Here is a 24,860-nt window from a genome sequence, read left to right as displayed (position 1 = left end):
CAATGAAAACTCAGCATGAAAGTCTCTTGTGATTTACCTTCAATTACCAAATCCATCGATAAAGCAACTAGTCATGCTGTCTTTGTTGCTTCATCACTTTGAAACTCTTCCTCCTATGTGTGTGTGGAATCTTCTTACTGCAAGTTTTACAGTAACCCTAAAGCATGTGTTTTATGCTATTTCATGTGTTTTATGCTATTTCTTGTCATTTATATGACCTTCGTAAGCTGCTTTGATGCCTTTGGACTAAGGGTGGCGTAAGAAATACTACTGATACATGCAAAAAAACAACACAAATTTATGTACAAGTTTATTTTCAAAAAGCTCCATGTTATAAAATACATTTATACTAGGAAAAATCATGATAAAAGCATCAAACATTTTAACAAAAGTGTAATACTGAAAAACAAAGACATGATAATTTGAAACTTTTGTTAGCAAAATATGAGGTTTTAAATAGACATATAATTTCTTTGATTTTTTAAATACAGTAAATACATTTAACTTTAAAATAACACTGTAGTGTGGCAAAATATCAGTACGGGAAACATTTTACAATGTATCAGTTTAGATGAGGATTTAGAAAACAAAATTTAACTTGTCAGAGCTTCACCAATAAGATGAATGCCTAAATTTCCACAGGTATCGGTTTGTACAACCAGTAGGCCTTCGAATCTGCCTTCTGAGTTTGGTTTGAACTTGACTGGTAAGTTGATATAATGGTGGGGTCTATAACAAAAAGAGAAAGGATAAAGCAACATTGGTGACCTACACATTTATGAAAACTCATTTGTATAGCTAACAAGAAGTACAGGCTACTCACATTCTCATTTACTAGTTGATGCTAAAACTGAAAACAAAATCAGGTATTTATTATGTGCATCACTATTTAGTTTACTGGGGAGTTGAGATACTAACTTATGTTCTCGGTTATCTAAACTATACACTGCCCACGGCTTAATTTGTGCCAGAATGGGTGGAACTGCGTTCTAGCATTCTTGTAACTGGAAGTGATGTCACCACCCCGTTCTCTATACCCACCCCATGGTCTGACTTTTCTCTTGCCTGTCCTCTCCCCAGCTGGCAACCTGGCATCTTTCTTTGCCTCTTAACATACCAGGAATACCTTTTAAAAAGTGTCTTTCTTTGCTAGAGGCAGCCTACAGTGAACAGCGATTCAGACACGCTGCTCACGCCAAACTCAAAGCCTTCTCTATGAAGCACTTCTTGTTAACGCAGAGGTGGGAAGTATCAGAAAGAAGGCTCTTTGGTGGGTGTGAACAGTGCATCTGAATTGCTGTTCACTGCTAGCTGCCTCCAGTAGTGAAGACCACCTTTTAAAAGGTTTGCAGGGGAGGGGCTGAGAGGAAAGAGGAGATGCTGAACTGCCGCCAGGCGAGGGGGAAAGAAAAACTGCTGGTCCATGAAGGGGGAGGAGGGAAAAATGCTAGTCCACTGGAAGGGGGGAGGGGATAAGAAGAAATGCTGGACCATTTGGGGGAGGGAGGAGGAGGAGAGGGAAGGAGACATGCTGGACCATTTGACAGTAGGGTGGGGAGAAAGAAAAGCTGGGCCATGTGGGGGAGACAAGGAGAAATGCTGGACATGGAGAAAAGGGAAAAATGGGAGGACAAAGGAAGGGAAGAGACAGTGGGATTCTAGATATGAAGTGAGAAAGAGTGAGGAGTTGCTGAATATGGTGGGAAAGAGAAATATGGGTGATTCTGACTGGGAGAGGAGAAAGGGATAGAGAGGATGAGGAGAAAGTGATAGAGAGGAGGATGATTACAGGGATGAAAGGGAGGGAAAGGGAAATGCTAGGTTACAAATGTGGAGGGAGAGACAGAAGATATTTGGATACAAGAATGGGGAGTGGATAGAGAGGGAGAATGTTAGGGTATAAGGATGGGGGTGTGGTACAGATAGGGAGATGAAATGCTGGGCAGTGGAGAGAAGGATAAAGATATGCTGAGCTACTAAAGTAGAAAAAGGGGAGATTTATTTATTATTTATGGTTCATTTATACCCCACAATTTCCCACAAATGCAGGCACAATGTGGCTTACATGAATTACAAAAGTAGAGAAGTACAACACATGAATTTTACAGCAGAATAAGGAGAGAACACTAACAACAATTAGGGTGACTAATAAGCAGAATTACTAATGGAGTAAGTTTTTTCAAAAAGGAACATTTTCAACATCTTCTTGAAAAGGTGATGATCAGATTGAGACTTTAGGTTCAGAGGTAAAGCATTCCAAGTCTTCGGGCTGGAGTAGTGAAAAGTAGAGGCAAAAAGAAGCTTGTATTTGACACTCCAGCAAGACGGATAATGAAGTTGGAGATAGGTGCGGGCTGTGTTGATGGCATTTCTAGGTGGGAGGTCTATTAAAGACCATGATGGACCTATGTGGGAAAAGCCACAGGGAGTTGTCAAGGAGATTAGGATGGGAGAGCTAGGGCTTGAGAACGTGAGATGAGAAGTTGAGAAGTAGGTGAAAAATAAAAAGGAGGTGGTAAACTGGAGGGTGAAAGGGCAAAATCTGAGTGTGGAAAGAGCTAATGGGGGAAAGATCAATATGTTAGAGAGATGCGAGGGAATAGAAGACCGGAAAGTGAATGCACTTGTAAGTCAATAAGAGGAGTTTGAACTGTATGTGGAAATGGATAGGGAGCCAATGAAGTGACTTGAGGAGAGGGCTAATATGAGCATAGTGACACTGGCGGAATAAGTCATGCAGCAGAATTTTGAAAGGATTGAAGGGGAGAGAGATGGCTTAGTGGGAGTCCTGTGAGAAGCAAGTTGCAATAGTCTAAGTGAGAGGTGATAAGAGTGTGGATAAGGGTTCTGGTAGTGTGCCCAGAAAGGAAAGGATGGATTTTGGTGATATTATAGAGAAAAATGACAGGTTTTAGTAGTCTGTTGAATATGTGCAAAGAAGGAGAAAGAGGAGTTGAAGATGACCCCAAGGTTACGAGCTGATGAGACAAGGAGGACGAGAGCATTAACCACAGAGATAGAGAATGGGGGAAGAAGAGAGGTTGGTTTAGGGGGAAAAGACAAGAAGCTCAGTCTTGTTTCACGTTTAGTTTCAGATGGTGGTGAGACATCCAGGCAGCAATGTCAGATAGGCAGGCTGATACATACCAGCTTCCTTTTTATCCAGAAATAGAGTATTGTGTATATAGGAGTAAGTCCACTTCTGGCCTTGGCCCTACCTCCACCCCCAGTTCCACTTCCTTTTTGTCTACAAATTAAACCCTGAAACTACCCTTTGAATTGCAAAGACCACCACAGACAAAGTGTATTGCCCTAAACAAGAGAAACTCATCTCTTACATTGGAGCTTGAAATTTTAAGACCTGAACCATAGAGTAGCATACATTTCTGAATGAAATGATTGCTTGGAGCTCTACACCTCAGATGACGTAAGACATGAAATTAAGCACAAACACTGTAGGGGTACTTTCCTGCCATCTCACCTTTGCTGGTCAGAGGCCTGGTAAGCCTGAACATCTTTTCCTGTTCTAATATGGTTCTACAGCCTGTGGCCTGAATACATCAGAAACCAGCTTTCTACAATGGAATATTACTGCTTGGTATAGCTGTGATGACTTCATCCAAGGTTGTTTACTGCAAACTAGCCTCCACTTATCTCCTGGGAAGCATGTAGGAGCTTACTTCCCGGAGAAAGTCTCCAGGAGTATGTGAACCGAGAGTTTGCTACCATCAGACTTGTGAATGATAAGAGTTTCTTTGCTAATCACAAGGCTTCTCACTATGACCGTGAATTCTGCTTGACAGAAGTACACAGTTTGTGATTGGTCCATAGGTATCACCTGAATGAGAGGGATGTCAATGTTGAACAAAAGAGAAAGAAAGAAGAGCAGAAGAGAAGAAGTTTCATTCGTGGATAGATCTCTCAGAGGTGCTAGAGAGACTGATTTCCCTAAAACACCAGTGAACTGAATTCCTTGTGATAAAAGCTGACAAGGTCAGTTCCGCTGCAGCTCTGTAGTTTCCTACAAGACTATGAATCAGGGCACAAAGAAAAAAAAAAAGACCTTGGATTTTATTCCTGGACTGGGATAGACTCACAGAAAATTTCTGCTAGCGCATCAACGGACTTTTGAGCCAGTTACCGCTGTGGATGGAGCTTGATGTACCGGCTCAAGAAGTGTATTCCAGGCAAGATAAAAGGAACAAAATCTGGAGTTAGCGGTGGAGGAGAAGGGTGCAAATAAGAGAGATTTGCCCAGTGAATGGAATTCCCGGGGAGGAGTGTAGGGAGAGATAAGAATGTAGAGGTACTGAGGAGCTGCAGAGTGAATGCACTTGTAAGTCAATAAGAGGAGTTTGAACTGTATGTGGAAATGGATAGGGAGCCAATGAAGTGACTTGAGGAGAGGGCTAATATGAGCATAGCGACACTGGCGGAATAAGTCATGCAGCAGAATTTTGAAAGGATTGAAGGGGAGAGAGATAGCTTAGTGGGAGTCCTGTGAGAAGCAAGTTGCAATAGTCTAAGTGAGAGGTGATAAGAGTGTGGATAAGGGTTCTGGTAGTGTGCCCAGAAAGGAAAGGATGGATTTTGGTGATATTATAGAGAAAAATGACAGGTTTTAGTAGTCTGTTGAATATGTGCAAAGAAGGAGAAAGAGGAGTTGAAGATGACCCCAAGGTTATGAGCTGATGAGACAAGGAGGACGAGAGCATTAACCACAGAGATAGAGAATGGGGGAAGAAGAGAGGTTGGTTTAGGGGGAAAGACAAGAAGCTCAGTCTTGTTTCACGTTTAGTTTCAGATGGTGGTGAGACATCCAGGCAGCAATGTCAGATAGGCAGGCTGATACTTTGGATTCCTACTGAAATTTCTGGTATGGCAAGGAAGATCTGGGAGTCATCGGCATAAAGGTGATAATGAAATCTATGAGATGAGAACAGAGTGCCAAGGGAAGAAGTACAGATGGAAAAAAGAAGAGGTCCCGGGACAGATCCCTGAGGTACACCAACCCTTCATCAGATTGTCAATAAGCAAATGTTGGTAAATGACATAGATGACATCTACCAATATTTGCTTATTTCTGATCTGATGAAGAAGGCCTACCTTTGAAAGCTAATCAAAAAATGTATTAAGTTATGTCCAATAAAAAAGGTATCATCTTATTTTCTTTTCCATGTTTTATTTTGTTTTATTTCTACTGCAATTAGACAGGTAGTGAGCCTGATTGGGGGGAAAAAAAGGGCAGGAGGGTAGAGATGGCTGTTAAGTAATGAAACGATTCTGCAATTCTGCTTGTCCAAACTAGCTATCCTGCTGGGAATGCTGCTCCAGACAGGAGTAAGCAGTGAAGGTGTGGACAGAAGACCACATAGCCGCCTTGCAAATGTCTTCAATAAAGGCATTGAATCACTATTAAATTATAAGGAACAAAGGTGGATTTTTTATTTACATGCGCTGCAACCCCACGGATTGAATTCAGAAATAGACTGGTGGTCATTGATCTGATTGGGAGACGTAGATGTTGACGGCCCAATCAGAATGAGAAGTGTTCAATCAGCTGTGACCTATTTAAATTGAAGCGGCTGCTCAGAACGCCGCAGCCATTTTTTCTTTTCTTTTCTATGGTGGTATGAAGGGCTACACTTTGAATTGCATACCTCTTCCCTGAAGAAGAATATCGAAACCTGGCCATGTTGGCAGAGGTTTGCTCTGGGAGAAAAATGCTGCTGAATTGCAACTATAAAGCTAAGTTTTAAAATTTTGACTATAAGGAAGAATTGAATATAGAATTATTCAGAAGCATATATATATATATATATATATAGATAAAAAAAAGGAATTAAATAATAGAAAAAAACATTTCAATACGGGTGGATCAATGAGGATGTAAGTAACGCCAATGTACGGAAACAGCAGTTCCGAATAGCGGGAAGGTTTAAATCTGAAGATCCCCGTTTTGAAAGAAAAAATGAAAAAGTTGTTTTGATTTGAAGCACTGGGATACTACTATATGAATATTTCAAATTGGAAGTGTTTGGGAGGATTGTGATTATATTTGAATTAAGTCCCCACACTTGGAAGATATAGGTCTACTTAATTTGATAGTTCAATAAAGGCAGAGCAGAAATGGGCTACTGAAGCCGCCATGGTTCTCACATTGTGAGTGGTGTCCCGGCCATGAAGGGTCAAATCCAGCCTGAGCCTTTGTGTAGGAGATACAGTAAGCCAGCCAAATCAAGTTCGTTTGGTGATGGCTATCCCTAATCTGTTAGGGTTGAAGGACACAAAAAGCTGGGAGGACTTCCGATGAGGTTTTGTATGTTCTAGATAGTATGCTAGGGCACAAATGCAGTCAAATATTTGCAATGCTGCTTCTCCAAGACTACAGTGTGACTTAGGGAAAAATATAAGTAGTACAATGGATTGATTGAGATGGAACACTGATACCACTTTAGGAAGGAATTTGGGGTGGGTTCACAGTAGAATCCTGTCATGGTAGAACCTGAGATAAGAAGGGTCTGCTACAAGGGCTTGAAGCTTGCTGACTATTCTGGCAGAAGCAAGAGCTATTAAGAACACTACCTTATATGTAAGGAATTTCAGAGAACAGGAATGAAGTGGTTCAAATGGAGGTTTCATGAGAGCTGTAAGGATGACACCGAGATCTTACACCACCAGAGTGGATAGGTTTGGTATGAAACAAACCTTTCATGAATCTAACTATTAAGGGACGAATTGAAACTAGTTTATTATCAACTTTAGAATGAAAAGCAATGATAGCACTCAAATGCACTCTCAATGAGTTAGTCTTAAGGCCAGAATCCGAGAAGTGGAGGAGGGCTAGGAGTAACCAAGAGACTGCTTCAGAAAGGTTTAAGGAACGTAAATCTATGTTGTCAGGAACTAAGCCGTCAGGAATAGAGAGAATCAGATTTGACGTGGCCAGTAGGGAGCTATTAGAATCATGGTCTCGGTCTCAGTCTCAGCGCAGTTTGAGAAGAGTTTTCCCTATGAGAGGTAGTAGGGGAAAAACATATAGAAGGTCTGTTCCCCAGTGAAGTAAAAAGGCGCCTGGGGCTGTATGGTTATAGTACATAAGTGCTGCCATACTGGGACAGACTGAAAGTCCATCAAGCCCAGTATCCTGTTTCCTACAGTTGGCAATCCAGGTCACAAGTACCTGGTAAGATCCCAAAACAATACAATACATTTTATGCTGCTTATCCTAGAATACAGTGATAAAATAATATACAAACAAAAAATAAATGTTAACATTTTGTGTGTATTACTGTTCCCTGTCTAGAACTGTGGATAGATGAGGGTTACAAACATTTTAAACAAACTAATGGTCTCAGCAGATTTGTCCTGAGAAAGAAAATCTGTAAACTCTTCTACTGGCTTATGAAAAACTGGGAAGAAGCTATGTGTGAAGAGAGAAAAGCATTCTAAAATTCTTTTCTCCTAAGAAAATTCAATGTTCAGTCATTTCTCTCTAGGGGAACCAAAATGTGGGCCTTGGAAATAATTGAGAGTGGATTTGACCACCAGAATTGTGAGGAAGCTGTTGCTTCTCAAATCCAAGAGCCTTCTGGACTCTGTACATGAAGTCTGTCTGTCTTATTAACAGAGTGCACAATGGAATGGGGGGGGGGGGGGGAGGGGGTCTCAATTTCATTTGTGTGTTCCTCAGAATTTTGTGAAGCGGCACCATTGTGCTTTCTTCAGGGGAGGGGTTGAGGAATTGGGAGAATATCTAACATCTCTGTCCCGGGAGCCTTTTCCATCTCTATCCTAAATGGAATGGTTTTAGTCATTTCTTCATTAAAATCTGTGATGGGAACATCTTCCAGAATGGACTTTCATTTTCTGTGTGGAGAAGAGAGGGGGTGAGGAAGAAATTAGTCCAGCCTTTTTGGAAGAACTCTACTAGTTCTTAATCTGAACTCCAGGAGTTGTCAAGCCTCCAACCCAGAAAAGTAAGAGAAAAATCTGGATCTGTGCCTGCTGGAGGCCTTTTTTTTTTTTGAGGCATGCCACCAAAAATACAGCTGCAGGTAAATCAAATAACTCAATTTTCAAAAACAGAAGGCTTGGCAGGGACACAGCATCAAAACAAGGGTGACAAAGTAAATCCAGAAAAAGGACTAAGGCAGCCCTATGTTACGATGCAGTGTGGGAAACATGGAACATATGCAGAAAAAAAAATTGAGTACCACCCAGAAATGAAACACACATTTTTTGTGCACAATTTCCCCAGGAATACATTGTAAGAGTATGAAATAATAATGGCCTCCCTTTAACATTTCCCAGTTCTTTCCCTCCGAGAGGCTTAAATGGTCCATCCCCTCCCCCACCACGCTATCTACTCCTTGTCTGTCTCTCCCCAACTAGACTCTGCAGCTCCTTCTCTTATTCCATCCTCAACCCCATTACGCCCAGGCTCCTTCCTTCCAAGGCTCAAACTCTGCTCTGAATTTCTCTTCAGCTCTTTTCCTCCCCAAATTTAACTCCACTGCCCCCGCCAACCCTACTATTTATCCCATCACTTATGCTAGTTTTCGCCGTTTCCCCAGGCTCCACACTACTACGCATTTTCTTTCACTATAGAGCCACCTCCCCCTTCCCAGAATGATTCTCATCAGTTCTTTTGCTATCTTCAGCAACCTGTCTCCTCAGCATGATACCCTAAGCTCCAGACTGACCTCCTCCAGCTTTCTTTCTTCCTCCCCAAGTTTGAATTTCCTCCCCTCCAGCTCCCTCTCTACCTCTCCAGTTTTGACCCCATCCCCATTTATACCTCCACCTTCCCTGGCTGATACACCAGGTCTCTCTCCCAACAACAGGGTTCCTGCCCATACCATTGATGCTCTTCCTGCTGGCAGGCTCAACATGACTTGCTCCTAAAGGACAGCACAGCATTGCATAAATGATCTCCCTTCACAGCAGTCTTGACCTACCAAAAGCAATTATACTTTTCTTCCCTTCATACTGGACCCCACTCCACTATTTTCTACAGGTTGATGTTGACTTGTGCATACTGTTACCCATTTCATTTTTCTTGTGCTGCTTCTTTTTCTTCTGTGTCCATGCGAACTGCAACAGTTTTTACTTTGGCTAGGCCACATGTACCACACAGCTATGCTTCTCCTTTTTGGGCCATTTAGAGCAATGTTGCACATTATGAGGTCAATTTTCAAATAGGACTTAGATGTTTGGTGTAGTGTTGGATGTCTAAGTCACGATTGAGTTTCATTTTAATTGCAGATGCACATATAAAGCTATGCGCACACTCCAGCAGATGGACAGTTTAATATGTGCACTCCAGTGATGGGGCCTACTATATACCAACTCTAGATAGGTGCACATACTGGACTCCTACACGTCTAGCACAGGGGTAGGCAACTCCGGTCCTTGAGAGCCGCAGGCAGGTCAGGTTTTCAGGATATCCACAATGAATATGCATGAGATAGATTTGCATACCATGGAGGCAGTGCTTGCAAATCTATCTCCTGCATATTCATTGTGGATATCCCGAAAACCTGACCTGCCTGCGGCTCTCGAGGACCAGAGTTGCCTACCCCTGGTCTAGCATATACATTTGGGATGGAAATACTAAAACCACTTTGGGGCATAAATCACCCAAATATATATGCTAGATGTATAGGCGTCCAATACCTGTACCTATATGTCTAGAATAAGTATATATTATTGATGTACAGTGCCACTAAAAATATGCCTAATGTGTATACTGCAGCCAATTTTAGGCATCATCATCACTGGATGACCTATCTGGGTGCGTAAATTATGTACTAAAAGGGAATTCTGTAAAACTTCGGTGCCATGAAGTTGTTCAGATTTTCCCCAGGACTACATAGTGCTTCCCCCCCCCCACCCCCAAACAAAAACATGTGTTAATCTCCTTAAATCCTTGGTGGGCTAGTAGCCCAAGAAGCTACCCCAAGCCCTAATCTTGAGAAAAACTTCATAAACTGAATTACCCTTACCCCTTCCTCCTGCAAGCACCATGTCGAAAGGTCTATCAGACACAATCTCAGCTTCTTTGATAATAGCCATTAACAGCCAGGCCTAGCACACTGTACTTCAGTTCTGAACATGTGTTTGGTAGAGGGTTAGACTCCACAAGAATTTACTACGAGAGTGAAACCTCAGAATATTAGGCCACATAAAGGGATCTCTTACGAAAGATGGGCCTCTCCAAAGTAAATATAACCTAGAAAGTGAGAAAATGGATTTCAAGGCAGCACACGAATCTATAACCTTGGTCATTTTCTTCCATTTATTTTTGAAGAGACTCTTCCCTGTAGTTGAGAAATCACTGAGGTGGTCTTGGATTCTTTGCAGAACACCCATCAATCATATCCTATATAATAAAACACACCTCCAACATTCTGAAGCTGACTGCATGGCTGAGGCATTCCTGCTCTCTGTATCCATTTCCTGAATTGACATCACATACTTCCGGGTTCGTCACAAGCAGAAGTGACCAACCACACGAGGTTTCTCGGCTTCAGAATGTTGGAGGTGCATTCTATTAAATAAGATTGGTCAGTTCCTTGAAGCACAGCCAGAGCTCAGCATCCTGCACAGTAACACTCAGACACCAGAGAGAGAGCGAGGGGGGGGGCCTGACACCAGAGAGAGAGAGCGAGGGGGGGCCTGACACCAGAGAGAGGGAGGGCGGGGAGGTATCTCTGTCACACACACACTCTGTCTCTCACACACTCTCTCTCACAGTCAATGTCTTTCTCTCTCTCTCACACACTATGTCTCACACTGTATCACATTCACTCTCAATGTGTCACACAGTCAACTCACACACTCTCTTGGTCTCATACACTCACAGTTTCACAGAGAGTCTGTCTCACACACTCTCTCTCGCACACACTGTATTTGTGTGAAACACTCTCACTCACACACTGTCTCTCATACGCACTTGCACACACTCATTCTCACACACACACTCTCTCTCTCTCACAGACACACTCGCACCCAGACTCACTCTCTCTCTCACACACATTCACACATTCACTCTCTCTCTCTCACACACAGTCACTCTCTCATACACTCTCTCAAACATACACACTCCGAGGAAAACCTTGCTAGCGCCCGTTTCATTTGTGTCAGAAACGGGCCTTTTTTTACTAGTTAAAAATAAAAGGTTAGTAAATGTTAGGCTGTTATACCTTTTGACAAAATCAGCATGCCAGTGAAAATTGATCCCAGATACAGTTTTTCTGGCCATAAATCATACATATTAAACAATGCTTGTATCTAATAATTCCTGAGTTATATGCCATGGGACAAGGAGAATTATGTATTGTGTTTATTGGATAAACTCCAAAATCTTTGTTTTTTTGTAGGTGTAACTCATACAGTCGCTATAAATGAAGAATACGATAGAAGAAATTAGTCTCGAACTCTTACCTCCCTGTTTACTAAGCTGTGCTAGCAGCTGCCGCGTGAATGGGTTGTGTCAGCATTAGTGTGCGGCTTAAAAAACAGGAGGGTTAGTTTATCAGAGCTTTGTTTTTCAGAAAGTTGCTTAGTTTCCACTATGTAAAGTAGGTTCATTTTTAATTTGAACTTAGGAAACTTGTTTTGGTATTTTATCATGTTTAAACTCAAATCAAAGGACATACAGTTGAACAGGAACACACTGTATAACTTTATAGATTTATGATAAGTGTAATAAAAATACCCATTTTGCAAATGACAAGTTGCCCTATAATTTTCAGACTTATGCTTCAAATTCATAGCTTTTATTGTACTTGGTTTATGAGTTTAATTTTTCTCATTTATTTTCTTGTTAACAGCTTAAATTCACCCAAGAATTACTGTACACAAGGTACAAAGGAGTTCAATTTTTACAGCACTTAACATTTCTGGACAAAAAAATGTTTAACTCACCTCAAAGAATATTTGGAATGCTTGATGTGGAAAGGCTCTCTGGGACTTATAAACTTCAGCTGTAATTTAACATTAAATGCTTTAAAAACTGCATGCAAAGCACACAAATTAGTACAAACAAGCTCACATTCCTTTTCCTGCTTCCCTTCCCTCTCACCTTATTTGTAGGTTGGGGAGCTATTAGTAACAAACAAAACAAAATGTTAATTATGAGTGAGGATCGAGAAAATCCATTTTAATTTGATCTGCATTTCTTATACAGGAATTTAAGAGCTGTATATAATGCAGAAATTCAAAAGGTACACATGCATAGGCATTAAAATTTCAAAATGATTTGGGGTGCTGAACACAATATAAAGTTACCCCTTCCTGGAAAGAGCCTGCTTAATATTGGAGGTAATCAGCACCCAATGGAACCTCATAAGATGGTTCCTATAGTTATAATCACCATGTATTAGAGCTACTAGGCCACAGGAATATATGGGCGTCTCTAGCGTTTAGCACACACTAAAAACGCTACTGCGCCTTTGTAAAAGAACCCCTGAATGCCAGTTAGTTTGAACTCTCTCGTGAGTAAAATGATTGGAAAACACTGCTCAAACAGAGAATAGTGAAGTTTCAGAGATCCAGTGGATTGCAGGATCCGAAGCAGCATGTGTTTATTAGAGATAGGTCTTCTCAGATACACCTGATTTCTTTTTTCCACAAGGTGACCAAAGAAATAAGATTGAGGAACAGTGCTAGATCTGGTATACTTAGATTTCAAGCAAAACCTTTCACAAGGTTCTGCATAGGTGACTTATAAATAGTATGCCCTTGATACGAGTCCTAAAGTGTCGGCTAGAAACTGGTTACGTGGGATGCAACAAAGGGTAATAGTAAATGGAGTTTAGTGTGAAGATAAGAGTGTTACCAGTGGTGTGCCACAGGAATTGGGCCTTGATCTTATTCTTTTCAATATTTTTATACTTCAGAAAGGCTGTCAGGTAAGATTGCTTCTGTCAGTGGCATGGCCCGAGTCCAATTTTGGGTGGGCCTGAGCTCAAAGTGGGAGGGCACAACATTTTCTCAGTCTCCATCCTCCCCCCTCACACACACACACTCCCCCCACCCCTTCCCCCTCACCTCCCAACTCAAATATAAATACTTTAGCTAATGAGGATCACCAAGGTCTGACAGCTAAAGACTTCCTCCAATGGCAGCCAGAACTCCATTTTACCAAACCTAGCAGACAGCAGAAAAATCCATGAGCCACTGATACCAACACCTCACGCATGCTTAGTTGATGGTGACTCAAGGATGCTGCCACCAACTGCAGAGCTTAGTAGAAGAGAGCTCTGGCCGCCTTTGGAGGAGGTCCTCAGCTGGCGACGCTTGGGGATCCCCACCAGCTACAGAAACGGTTAGGGGCCAGTGTTAGACATTCTAGGGCCCAGGTCAGAAAAAGGAGGGTGGCTCCCCCGGATCCCCCTTTGATCTTCCCACCTGTCAGTACTATCCTTCTCTGTGAAATAGTAATAATAAAAAAAAAATAAGGTAAGTGTATTTTTTTTTTATAATATACCACTGCATTCTACAAAGCAAAAGGAGCAAGTTCCCACATACCATCTTTTTTTTTTTTTTTACTTTTGATGTAGGCACAGGGTGAAAAAAAAAAAAAAAAAAAAAAAAAAAAGATTGTAAATGCTCCCAGGTTTCAATCTAATTCATGTTTAATGTGGGATAAAATGCCATAAATAAGTAAATAAATAGATAGAAACTCTGAATGTTGAGCACCTAATTCTCATAACATGATGTCTGTTTAGTGGCCCTTTCCCAGGAGAAAAAAAAATCTGTGCACAAATATAATAGTACTATGGTGTCCCTTTAACCAACCCCTCCAAATGACACAGATATTACCTTGATTTTTTTTTTAAACAGTATGCTGCCCTCCCTACCCACCTACCTATTCAAGACCTCTTCCCTGCTCCCCCAAGCCGCAGGGTCCCTCCTGGCACCCTTCTGAAGCCACGCTGGTGGTCTAGTGGAGTCTTTGGGGAAGGAAAGATCCCCAGTCTTTTCTGCCCGCTGCCGGCGCTGACCCTCTAGCTACCGCATCTTCTTTAAAAATGGCTGCTGAGACTTCCAGTGGCAGCCTTGCAAGACTTCAGTGGAAGTCTCAGCAGCCATTTTTAAAGAGTGATATGGCAACAGAGGGGTCAGCTCCGGCGGCGAGCAGGAACAACTGGAGATCTTTCCTGCCCTGAAGACTCCACTACACCACCAGGGTGGCTTTGGGTAGATGCCGGGAGGGTACCCTGCAGCTCAGGGGAGGGGAGGCAAGGAGTCAGAATGCAGCAATGGTGGAGAGCAGGAGGGAGCGCTGTGGGGCCCCTGGAGGCGTGGGACCCTGTGCAACCGCTTCTATTGCCCCTGCCTAAGACCGGCCCTGTCACTTATATATACGCCAGATCTAACACACAGCATTCCATAATATATAGAAAGATTTAAATTGTTCAAGTATAGTTTTACAATGAAGACTGTTTTTCTTCCATTCCCCCCTTTCCCCTGAGATGCAATGAGCATTTAAAAACACAGGAACTGTGTGCTATAAAACTATCATATAGTTCCGGTGGAGCTGCCGGCCAAGATGGCCGCCGCACAGTAAGCTCCTGCAGTCGAAGATCGGGGATCCCACCAGAACACGGGTTTTCTCCCCTAAAACACAGAACTGCAATTGCCCCCTGTTGAGGAAAGACTCCTAATTCCGAAAATGCTCCGCGAAGTTTGAAACGAGCAGATGGCACGGAGTAACCCAGCGTACCCGCGCGCACCCACCTCCGTGAAGAGCCGCAATCAACGTGAGACGGAGAGAGCCCTAAGGCAGAGACCAACCGCAGGCCAGAAGTAAGCGGGGAAAAGACACAGGCTGGCAGTTGTAGCGGCGGGACCTGGAGCAGGTAACTAGACCGGCGATACAAGCGGACGGAGGGTGTGGCAGCAAGCGGGAGAGAGAGAATGGGAAACGCGGAGCAGGGGGCAAGGAAACGATTAAGTTCAGCCTGAGGGACTGGTGTTGGCCACGAGGCTACTGCACACGGGGAGACGAACAAAAATCTCCAGCTGCTGCTTCTGGTAAGCACATCAGAACGTTTAACAAGGAGGAAGAACCCTTTAAGGTAGAGTGGAGTAATATGAAGCTGCGCAGGGGTTTATCAAAATGCAGAGCCTTCGGTAACATGAGTAGAGCGGTCTGAGCCTTGGCAGTCACCCAGAAGCAGATTTGAACAGCATTCACACAGCACGCAGTTTGCTCAGCAGCGGGGGAGCAGACCATTAATCCTAATAGGCAGACAAGAGTATAATTGCCCCCCGAACTTTTGTATGGCGACTAGAAGCTCCAGGAAAGAGCTAGATAAAAACAAGAGCGGGGGAACAAAAATGGCGGGGAAAAATTCGCCACCGTCACCATCAGTGAGCTCTGCCTGGGCTTCAGAAATTGTTGCAGAGGTGAAAATGGCAGTGGAGGATACCATGAACCACAAGTTACAGCAAATTATTGATAAGCTTGATGGCATGGATCAAAGATTCACCACTTTTACTACTGAGCTCCAGGAAGTCCAGCAGCGACTAGGAGATGTGGAAAACTCTTCACAAGAAGCTTCAAAGTCTATAGAGCACCTCCAAAAAACGGTTTCAACGTTAGAAGATAAAGTAGACGATTTGGAGAATCGCTCTCGCAGAAATAATCTCCGATTGGTAGGAATACCAGAATCAATACAGGAAGCGGAAATGAGAGGCTTTTTGGAGCCTTGGCTTGCTAAGATCCTACCTAATCAGAGCACGACAGGACCGCTGAAGATAGAAAGAGAGCATCGCCTGGGACCGAGAAAGGAGACCAACACCCGCCCTAGAGTGGTTATTTTGCGATTGCTCAACTACCAACATAAGATGGATGTTTTAGCAGCTCTCCGGAAGGGAGAAACGTTGGAGGTGGATGGACACAAGATACTATGTTTTCAAGACTATTCTACTAAAGTATCCCTCCAGCGTAAGCAATTTTCGCAAGTATGTGGGCGACTTCACAAAATGCAGATAAGATTCAGTTTATTATATCCGGCAAAACTCAGAATCCAGCACAATGGAACAGTAAGATTTTGTGACACTGTAGAAGCCGCTCAGGCATGGGTGGAGCGATTAGAGGAGGACAGACCAAGAGCATCAAGAAAAACATGAACAATGCCCAAGAGAGACAACAGAGAGATTGATGCAGATGCTGGAAGAGAAGCGGAAGAAACCAGAAGACTTGTGAATACAAGTGGTTGAGTTTAACAGTTCTGAAATTGTGTTTGCTGTTTATGATGATTGCATGGTTGACGAGGTGGGAGAAAAGAGAAATATTTACTGTCAGTGAGGGTGGGATCCCGGATTGGAGACACGGAAGTAGGGCACTATAGGTGCCGTTAAGAGATGGGGAGATTGGGTAGACAGGGGAAGGGTGGGGGAGGGAGGGAAGGGGGGATGAGGGGTACATGGGAAAGCAGGAAATTCATGGTTATAGTGGAGAAGGAAAACATAGGCAACATACTAGGAGTCTTACGAGGAGTGTATGTCAGTGAAACCTTGTTTAATTATAGGTGGTGGGGGTATAGGCTGGGATGCCCCCCATACCTACTTAGAGCAGATATCACGATCAAAGCCTTTGTGATGCTTGACAATACGTAATGGTTTTTAAAGTGGTAACGTGGAATGTGGGGGGTATTTCCTCGCCGATTAAACGGCAGAAAATACTTCAAGCACTTCATAAGCAACAGACATCAATTGCACTACTTCAGGAAACACATCTAACAGCCAAAGAGCATGAGAAACTATGTCGATGGTGGGTGGGTTCATATTATGAATCTCCAGTGCAGGCGAAAAAAGCAGGGGTTATAATTTTAATTAAGAAAGGGGTCCAAGTCATTACACATAAGACTATCGCGGACAAGGAAGGCAGATATGTATTGGTACACTTAACAATAGAGTGGCAACTAGTAGTTATATGTAATGTGTATGCTCCCAATACGTACAATAAGAAGTTTTACAAAAAACTTTTACATCACTTAACAAGCTTTGAGGGAATTCCTATGCTGATAGGAGGGGATTTCAATGAAGTTGGAGACCCTACATTGGATAGAGATCAAGGGGGCAAAAAAGGATCAAGTGCGGAATCTAGAGGAATAGGTATGTTGAGCGAAGTCCTAGACCTGGTGGATGTGTGGCGCACTCTGCACCCCTTAGAGCGTGATTACACTCATTTATCTTGTGCGCATGCCACCATGTCATGGATTGATTATATTTTTATTTCTCGTTCACTATTCACAAAAATTAGGGAGGCAGAAATAGGTCCCATTACAATCTCAGATCATGCAATGGTGAAAGTCATATGGGACATACTAGAGGGAAGCCCTGGTCAGTTCCAATGGAAATTCCCTATCCGGCTCTATAAAGATCAGGGTTTCCGGTAATTCATACTAAATAAATACAAACAGTTTCAAGACACTAATCAGGAACACATGGCAACCCCAATACTCTACTGGGATACAGCTAAGGCCGTACTTCGGGGTGAGATCATTGTGTATACAAGTTATCAGAAGCGGACACGGGAGAGGGATCTGTTTAGGTTAGAAAAGGAAATAACGTGGACACGGCGTGAGTATGGGCGCCAACATGACGTTACATTAAAAGCTAAACTTCTAGAATTGCAGCAAATCTTAAATGAGAGACTCCACAATAAGGCCCAATGGAACCATGCGTACTATAGATATCATCTAAACAAGTATGCAAATAAAAGCGGAAGGATGTTGGCCAGGTTGGCAAATCCTAGACAGGGCAATTATAAAATAAACACCCTGTATTCCTCAAAAGGAACTTTAGAAAATAAAGATGCTCTTATTAATAAAATCATGCAAGAATATTATCAGAAGCTGTATGCTATTCCAGATCCACCCCCGATGGACAGTGAGATCTATTTGGCGGGGCAAGAGCTTCCGCAAATAAATACAAAAAATCTAGAAATGCTAAATGCACCCATAACGGCAGATGAGGTGTCATGGGCTATACAGCAAGGACCATTGGGGAAGGCCCCGGGCCCGGATGGCTATAGAGGGGAACTTCACAAAATACTGAAAGATGAAGTTGTAGCACCCCTGACTTCAATGTTTAATGTCATAGTGCAGGAGAAGCAAATGCCTATTTCTTTACGAACAGCGCAGATAATAGTACTCCCCAAACCAGGACGGGATGCACAGAAACCTGAATCTTACAGACCAATATCATTATTAAATTATGAAGCTAAACTATTCGCTAAAGTTTTAGCAAACCGCCTTTCTCGAATACTGCCAGATGTCATTGAGGAATCACAGGTGGGATTTGTACAGGGCAGGACGAACACTAAAAATGTGAGGAAGATATTGGTCACCTTGGAGGCGGTGTCTACGCAAGCCACTCCATCGATGTTAGTCAGTTTTGACGCCGAAAAGGCGTTCGATAGGGTGGTTTGGGATTTTTTTATTCAATACTTTAGATGCTTATGGTATACGAGGGTTTTTCCAGGAGGCGGTCCGTGCATTATACTATCTCCCACAAGCCCAGGTGTGGGTAAATGGAATCTTGTCACCTCCCTTTGCTATACACAGGGGGACTAGACAGGGATGCCCCCTGTCACCTCTACTGTTTGTATTAACACTAGACCCACTGATTAGAGACATCCAACAGACGCCTGACGTACAAGGGGTATGGATCGGAACAGAAACGTTTAAAATAGCAGCCTTCGCTGATGACTTGCTGGTACATGTAATCCACCCTGAAACATCAATGACGGCTCTCTTAGAATGTATGACAGAGTATGGTGATTTCTCTGGCTTTAAGCTAAATTTGGAGAAGTCTGAAGTCTTACAGAGGGAGGAAGACCAAATTGGAGCTTGGCGAGAACAGATCCCACTGAAATGGGCGGAGGAATCCTTTAGATATTTAGGAATACGGCTGGCGATGGACACTAATATACTTTATAAAATTAATATAGAAAAGCTGTTACAGGACACCAGATGTTCTCTTGAGAGATGGAGCCATCTACCCATCTCGCTAATGGGAAGAATAAATTTATTTAAAATGATCATATTCCCGAGATGGCTTTATATTTTACAGGTGTTGCCAATACATATACTTGGTAAAGATCTATACAAGCTGAACAGGATGTGTCGGAAATTTTTGTGGGGGGGGGGGGGGGGGGGGGGGAGGAAGTCTAAATTACGATTTCAATATCTGTATGATATGATGGATGGGCACAGGGAGGGTTAGGATTCCCTTGTATTGTATTGTCTTCTGAGACACCTCAGGGATTGGCTACTTAACACGAATCAACATACGCCACTTAGCTGGGAATGTACATTATTTAGACCTTGGCACTTGAATTTCCTTCTGCAGGCTAAAACAAAGAGTTTGCCACCTGTGTGCAGGAAAAGTATATTGTTGCAACCACTGCGACACATTTGGCAATATAAGTGATCAACTCCCGTTGAGAGGGAACAGAGATTTCCCCCCGGGATTAGAGAAAGGGATATTTGAAAGATGGTCGGAATTGGGAATCACTTTGCTTGAACATTTGAGGAACGAAGAGGGGGGACTGTATGGATTCCAGGACCTGCAGCAGAGGTTTTCACTTACCAATAAAGATTACTATACATATAGACAATTACATCATTATTGGTTTAGTTTGGACCAAGCAGCTCTGGATACGAGGTTAGGTCAAAGGTTGCGCGACTTCATGAGGGGGGGATGCACACGGACAGGTGTCAATATCAAGCTTACACAGAGTTTTAATGACGCTCAGTCCACCTCGAGCATATGAGAAGCTTAAAGACACATGGAGTAAAGATTTGGGGTATGAGCTGAAGGGAATAAATTTTGATAAATTGATCAAAGATATACCCAAAAATGTAGGTGGGGCGGAGCTGCAGGAGAGTCAATATAGGATCATACATCGGGGATACATAACACAATCACAGGCAGCAAGGGCTGGTTGGATATCTGATGCCCAATGCCCTAAGTGTGGCAGAAAGAGGAATACCTTTATGCATGCATTCTGGAGATGTGATAAAATTAAATTATATTAGAAAGCAATACAGAACTACCTTGAAAAATTATCGGGGCAAAGGATGTTCCCCTCCTGGAGAGGAGTACTTTTGAATAAAATAATGCATATGGAATTTCAAATAAAAATTTGGAGTTACTTTTCTGTAAGGCATACGCAGTGGGGAAGAAATGTATACTTAGGCACTGGATACAGGCGGAACCACCTTCAGTGTGGTTCTGGAGGAATAGATTCCATGAACTAATGCTCTGGGAGGCCAGATCGGCCTTTAGCAGCCCAAAGAGAAGAAAGCATTTTATAACTATATGGAATCCATATTTGCAAAATATCTCTCAAAGCAAGAAGTGCGGTACTCAATAATTTGGGTAAACCCTAACTTGAGAAGAACTCAGTCGACATATACTCCTTGTGTAATTTAGGTAAAGTCTGGAGTTAGATTTTGAAGGATGATACCATGAAGTAAGAAGTTCAGAGTAGAGGCTATTGGGGGGGGGGGGGTGGGGTGGCTGAAGGGGAGTTAATGGTATAAAAATTGATGAAAATTGATGAAACAGTTAAGATGTATATAAATGCATAAGCTGTATTATGATTCTAGAATGTTTGTCTTCTATAACTCTGTTTCAAATGTTTGATCATCAATAAAAATTGTTTAAACATACAGAAAAAAAACTATCATATAAACACAATGATCAAACTGGTATTTATTGAAACATATCCAACTATGTAAAGATGTCTGCATCTTACCATGTGTGTACTGAAAGAGCTATTTTGCAAATTGACTTTCATCATACTACATTCCCCAATTTTGGTTGGAGGAAAGGAACACACGTCTTCTGGAGCATGCACTCCTCTGTCAGCTACATCCTTTTGACTGAAACAAAAAAGAAATTGTTTTGTTATAATACACTATACAGAACAGATGTAAATGGTTGAATATAAGCAGTCCTGGCACAAACCACCAATTTGTAAGATGAAAGACTAGGAAAGATTACATTTTGGTTTGTTTCAAAATTTGTACATTCATGGCCCTAAAATTGCAAAGAATTAAGTGAAAAATCATATAAAGAAAAGGACTGGTTCATATGGCAACTAAAATAACCATCTTTAACAAGATCATTGTTCTCTCTGTTCTCAATAGCTGCCTCAAAATATTTTTCAGGCTTTGAAGAAAACTCATACACAATGTACTATATAGTACATAAAAATTAAACAAGGCCTTGCCAGAATCTTACGGAAGAAGCCCAAGATGCTCTCTCTACTGCTTACACCATGGCGGCTCAGCAGAAGGTGCCTCTCTCCTTTTATCAAACCCTTCTTAAAGACAGTGCAGAGGAGATCAATTATATGGTCACTGTACAGTTTTGGTCCCAGGATCTGCCAGGCATTATATTTTGAGTGTCTTGCTCCAGGACTTTGTTCTGGGGATCCGGAAAACAACTGCCTCTGTTGCACACTGGGAGCTCCAATATAAATTTATGACTGTACATTTCTCCTAAGAGCTCGCCTGGCTGGTTTTGCAGCTACAGATTGTTGCCCCAAATGTTCTGTTGCAGGGGCTTCTATGGAACATCTGATCTGGATGTGTCCTCGAGTCTCATGCTTTTAGAAGTGTCTCAATGACCAGATTTCTGCTTTATGGCTCTGTAAAATACATATGGATCCTCAACTATTCTTCTCCTGTGCCTCACAGCTTCAAAGGTTTTCTTCATAGGACAATACTATTGGCTAAAAAAAGTGATTCTTGACTTTGCTTCCTCTGAGGGCCAACGGTTTCAGCACATCTGGGAACCTTTTTGGTCTCTCTTCCTACATGAGCCCACTCAGTTGGTTTCTCAACATCTAAAACAATATGAGTTTAAACTGTACAGCAGGTGCTAATCTCAAGAGTGGGGAGTTGGGGGGTGGGTATTCTTTTGGCATTACTAGTGGAGCACTGACCATTTCTTGGCCTGATGTTTGAAGTCTGGTTGTATTTGCTTTATTCACTTGTGGTGTTTTGTTGATATATATGCTTTGTAATTCTGATCTATGTTCCACTTCAATAAAAATGATTTTCAAAAACAAATAATAATAAACAAGGCTAACACTTCTTTTTAATTTTTATTTATCAAAATTTCCAAAATTAATCAAGCAAAAAGAATAACCAAACCTTGTACTGGACACTAAATAATCTTTCCTCTCCTTGATTCCCATTGTAACTGAAACATATGTTCCTTACTCAACCATAATACCACCTGTATTTGTTTCTTTACCGGACTGGTGAATGCCTCTACGGTATTATGTAAGCCACACTGAGCCTGCAAATAGGTGGGAAAATGTGGGATACAAATGTAACAAACAAACGATGTACAATTATAGAAAGAAAGAAAAAAAACATAAAAGGAAAAATTGTCAGTCATTACTCATCCACATTTTAGATCCAAGATATTAACAATGGAAAATTCTAATTTAAGAAAACTAAGGCTAACACTTATACCTATCATGTCTCTATCTACATTTAAGACTTCTTTTACAATGCTGCGCTAGCGATTCCCTTGTGGCAAATGAGAGAAAGCCCATAGGAACTGAATGGGCTTCAGAAGCCCTTAGTTATTTCCCTTGAAACAATGGAAAAAGTATGGTTAAGAGTCAAATTATCTTTTTGCTGAGGAGGAGTGGTAGTCTATTAGAGAACTTGCAACCAGAGGAAAGTATAAAATGATCAGTTGTCTAGGAACAAGTAAAAAATTAGCAAACCCGCAAGCAAGATTAGTCTCTTCTCAGCACTTATCCAAAAGAGAACTGTCATAGCCTATGGAGAATCAAGCAGAACCAAAACAATATTCATAGTGCCACATGGAACAAAAATGTTGCAAAACAAAAACAAGACTTGTAGTGCAATCAAACAGAACAAAACGGATGGCGTTGCCTTATAGCACAGTTCTCTAACTGGAGAAAAGGACATTGTTGGTAGAAGATAATGTGCAACAGTACAGGACAAAGTCAAAAACATGGTTGAACTGAACAAACAGGAGCTGGTGAAAAAAAGTTGAAAATCATATCAGATAGGCTCTGGAAGAATGTTTCATTAACTCTTAGCACTTTCTTTGATAATTCCACAAATACATTACTAGAGATCTATAATGGGAGAGGGCGGGATTCGTTAGACAGAACTGCTTCTTTATGTTTCCTGAAAACTCCCAGACCAGCGTTTCCCAAACTGTATGCTGCAGCACCCTGATGCACCACAGCAACTTCTCTGGGATGCCGTAGCAAATCCTGACCTCCCGCCCGCCTGAACCGCTACTGCAAACAGCAGTGCGGCAGCGGCAGAAAAACAATAACAGCCTTCAAGCATGTGCTGTCACTTTTGCCGGTCCTCTGCCCCTGGAAGTTGACGTCAGCAGGGGCAGAGGACCAGCAAAGCCGACAGTGCATGCTTGAAGGCTGCTGCGGCCCTGCACTTGTGTATTTTTTTTTTTGGTCGCGGCCAATGGGAACAGGGAGTAGATGGCGTTTGGGACACAGAGGTGACTGCTAAGGGCGTTGAATGAAAACAGGAGACGGGATGAAGTCAAAAAATTGAAACCAATAGGTCAGTAGTCTCGGTTTCCATTCCCATTCAAAAAAGAGCAAGCAAACCTATGAGCTGCTGCATCTGAGTTGTCATTCTTCATTGTTGGTAGCTTCATGGAATGTTCACGGTGCAAATTATTATATAGGAAGGATGAACAATCCATGAAGCTGCCTGGGCCCGTGCCTCCATTCTGATTGGCTGTGCCTGGGACTGAAGCCTCGGATGACGTCATCCAGAGAGCCCAAGCAACAACAGTGCGAGTCGACCTGCAGCTCGCCACCCCGCACGCCAACGCCAGCCCGCCCGCCTAGCAGCGCGAGTTGACCTGCAGCCCGCCCCGTCAAAACAAATAGCACAGAAACAGCCAGCTCGCCCGCCCGCTGCCGGTCAAAAACGGCACCCACGGCAGCCAGAAAGAAAAACAAAGGACTGACAGTCCAACAGAAACCACGCCCGCTGTCCGTCAGATTGAAAGCCAAACAAACTCTACAACACACAAACATACAGGGGGGAACCTGAAACTTGGACGAAGAGAACCCTGAAACTCGGAGGGAGGGAGGGAAGGGGGACCCTGAAACTCGGAGGGGGGGAGAGCGACCCTGAAACTCGGAGGGAGGGAGGGAGGGGGGAGACCCTGAAACTCGGAGGGAGGGAGGGAGACCCTGAAACTCGGACAAAGGAAGGGGGAGACCCTGAAACTCGGACGGAGGAGACCCTGAAAGTCAGAGAGAGGGAGGGGGTGACCATGGCACTCAAACAGAGGGAGGGGGGACGACCCTGGAACTGGGAGGGGGGCCCCTAGAACTGGGAGGGGGGAACAAGACTCTGGAACAGGGAGGGGGGAACCTGGAACTGGGAGGGAGGGAGAGGGGGGACGAGGACCCTGGAACAGGGAGGGAGGGAGAGAGAGGGGGGACCCTGGGACACACTCTCATTCTCACACACACACTCGCACCCAGTCTCACTCTCTCACACACACACTCGCACATTCACTCTCCCTCACACAGTGACTATCACACACACTCCGAGGAAAACCTTGCTAGCGCCCGTTTCATTTGTGTCTGAAATGGGCCTTTTTTTTACTAGTTTTCAATAAAGCTACAAATTCTCTTCTGTCTCAAGCTTTAACGCTGTAAATCTCCCAGGAAAGTAATGTTTGTACACCCTGAGTTTCAAGTTTATTTATAAATATTTGAGGAATCAACCACCATGATTTTTGTATCAGATATAGAGAGGGATTCAGGTAATCTGAATTTCAATTTC

General features: G+C 42.8%; 1 protein-coding gene across 1 annotated transcript in view; it reads right to left on the bottom strand.

The window, feature by feature from the left end:
* Positions 1-355: 355 nt before the first annotated feature.
* Positions 356-24,860, bottom strand: part of CEP192 (centrosomal protein 192) — a 459,635-nt gene continuing 435,130 nt past the window's right edge. Inside the window, 3 exon segments of the mRNA XM_030212468.1 lie at positions 356-729; positions 11,932-11,990; positions 20,786-20,912. Of these exon segments, the coding sequence (XP_030068328.1) occupies positions 594-729; positions 11,932-11,990; positions 20,786-20,912 (322 nt within the window). The 3' untranslated portion in view covers positions 356-593.

Source organism: Microcaecilia unicolor, chromosome 1, assembly GCF_901765095.1.
Source record: "Microcaecilia unicolor chromosome 1, aMicUni1.1, whole genome shotgun sequence".
Taxonomy (NCBI): domain Eukaryota; kingdom Metazoa; phylum Chordata; class Amphibia; order Gymnophiona; family Siphonopidae; genus Microcaecilia; species Microcaecilia unicolor.
Note: the sequence above shows the minus strand (reverse complement) of the source record. Positions and strands in the feature narration are given on the sequence as shown.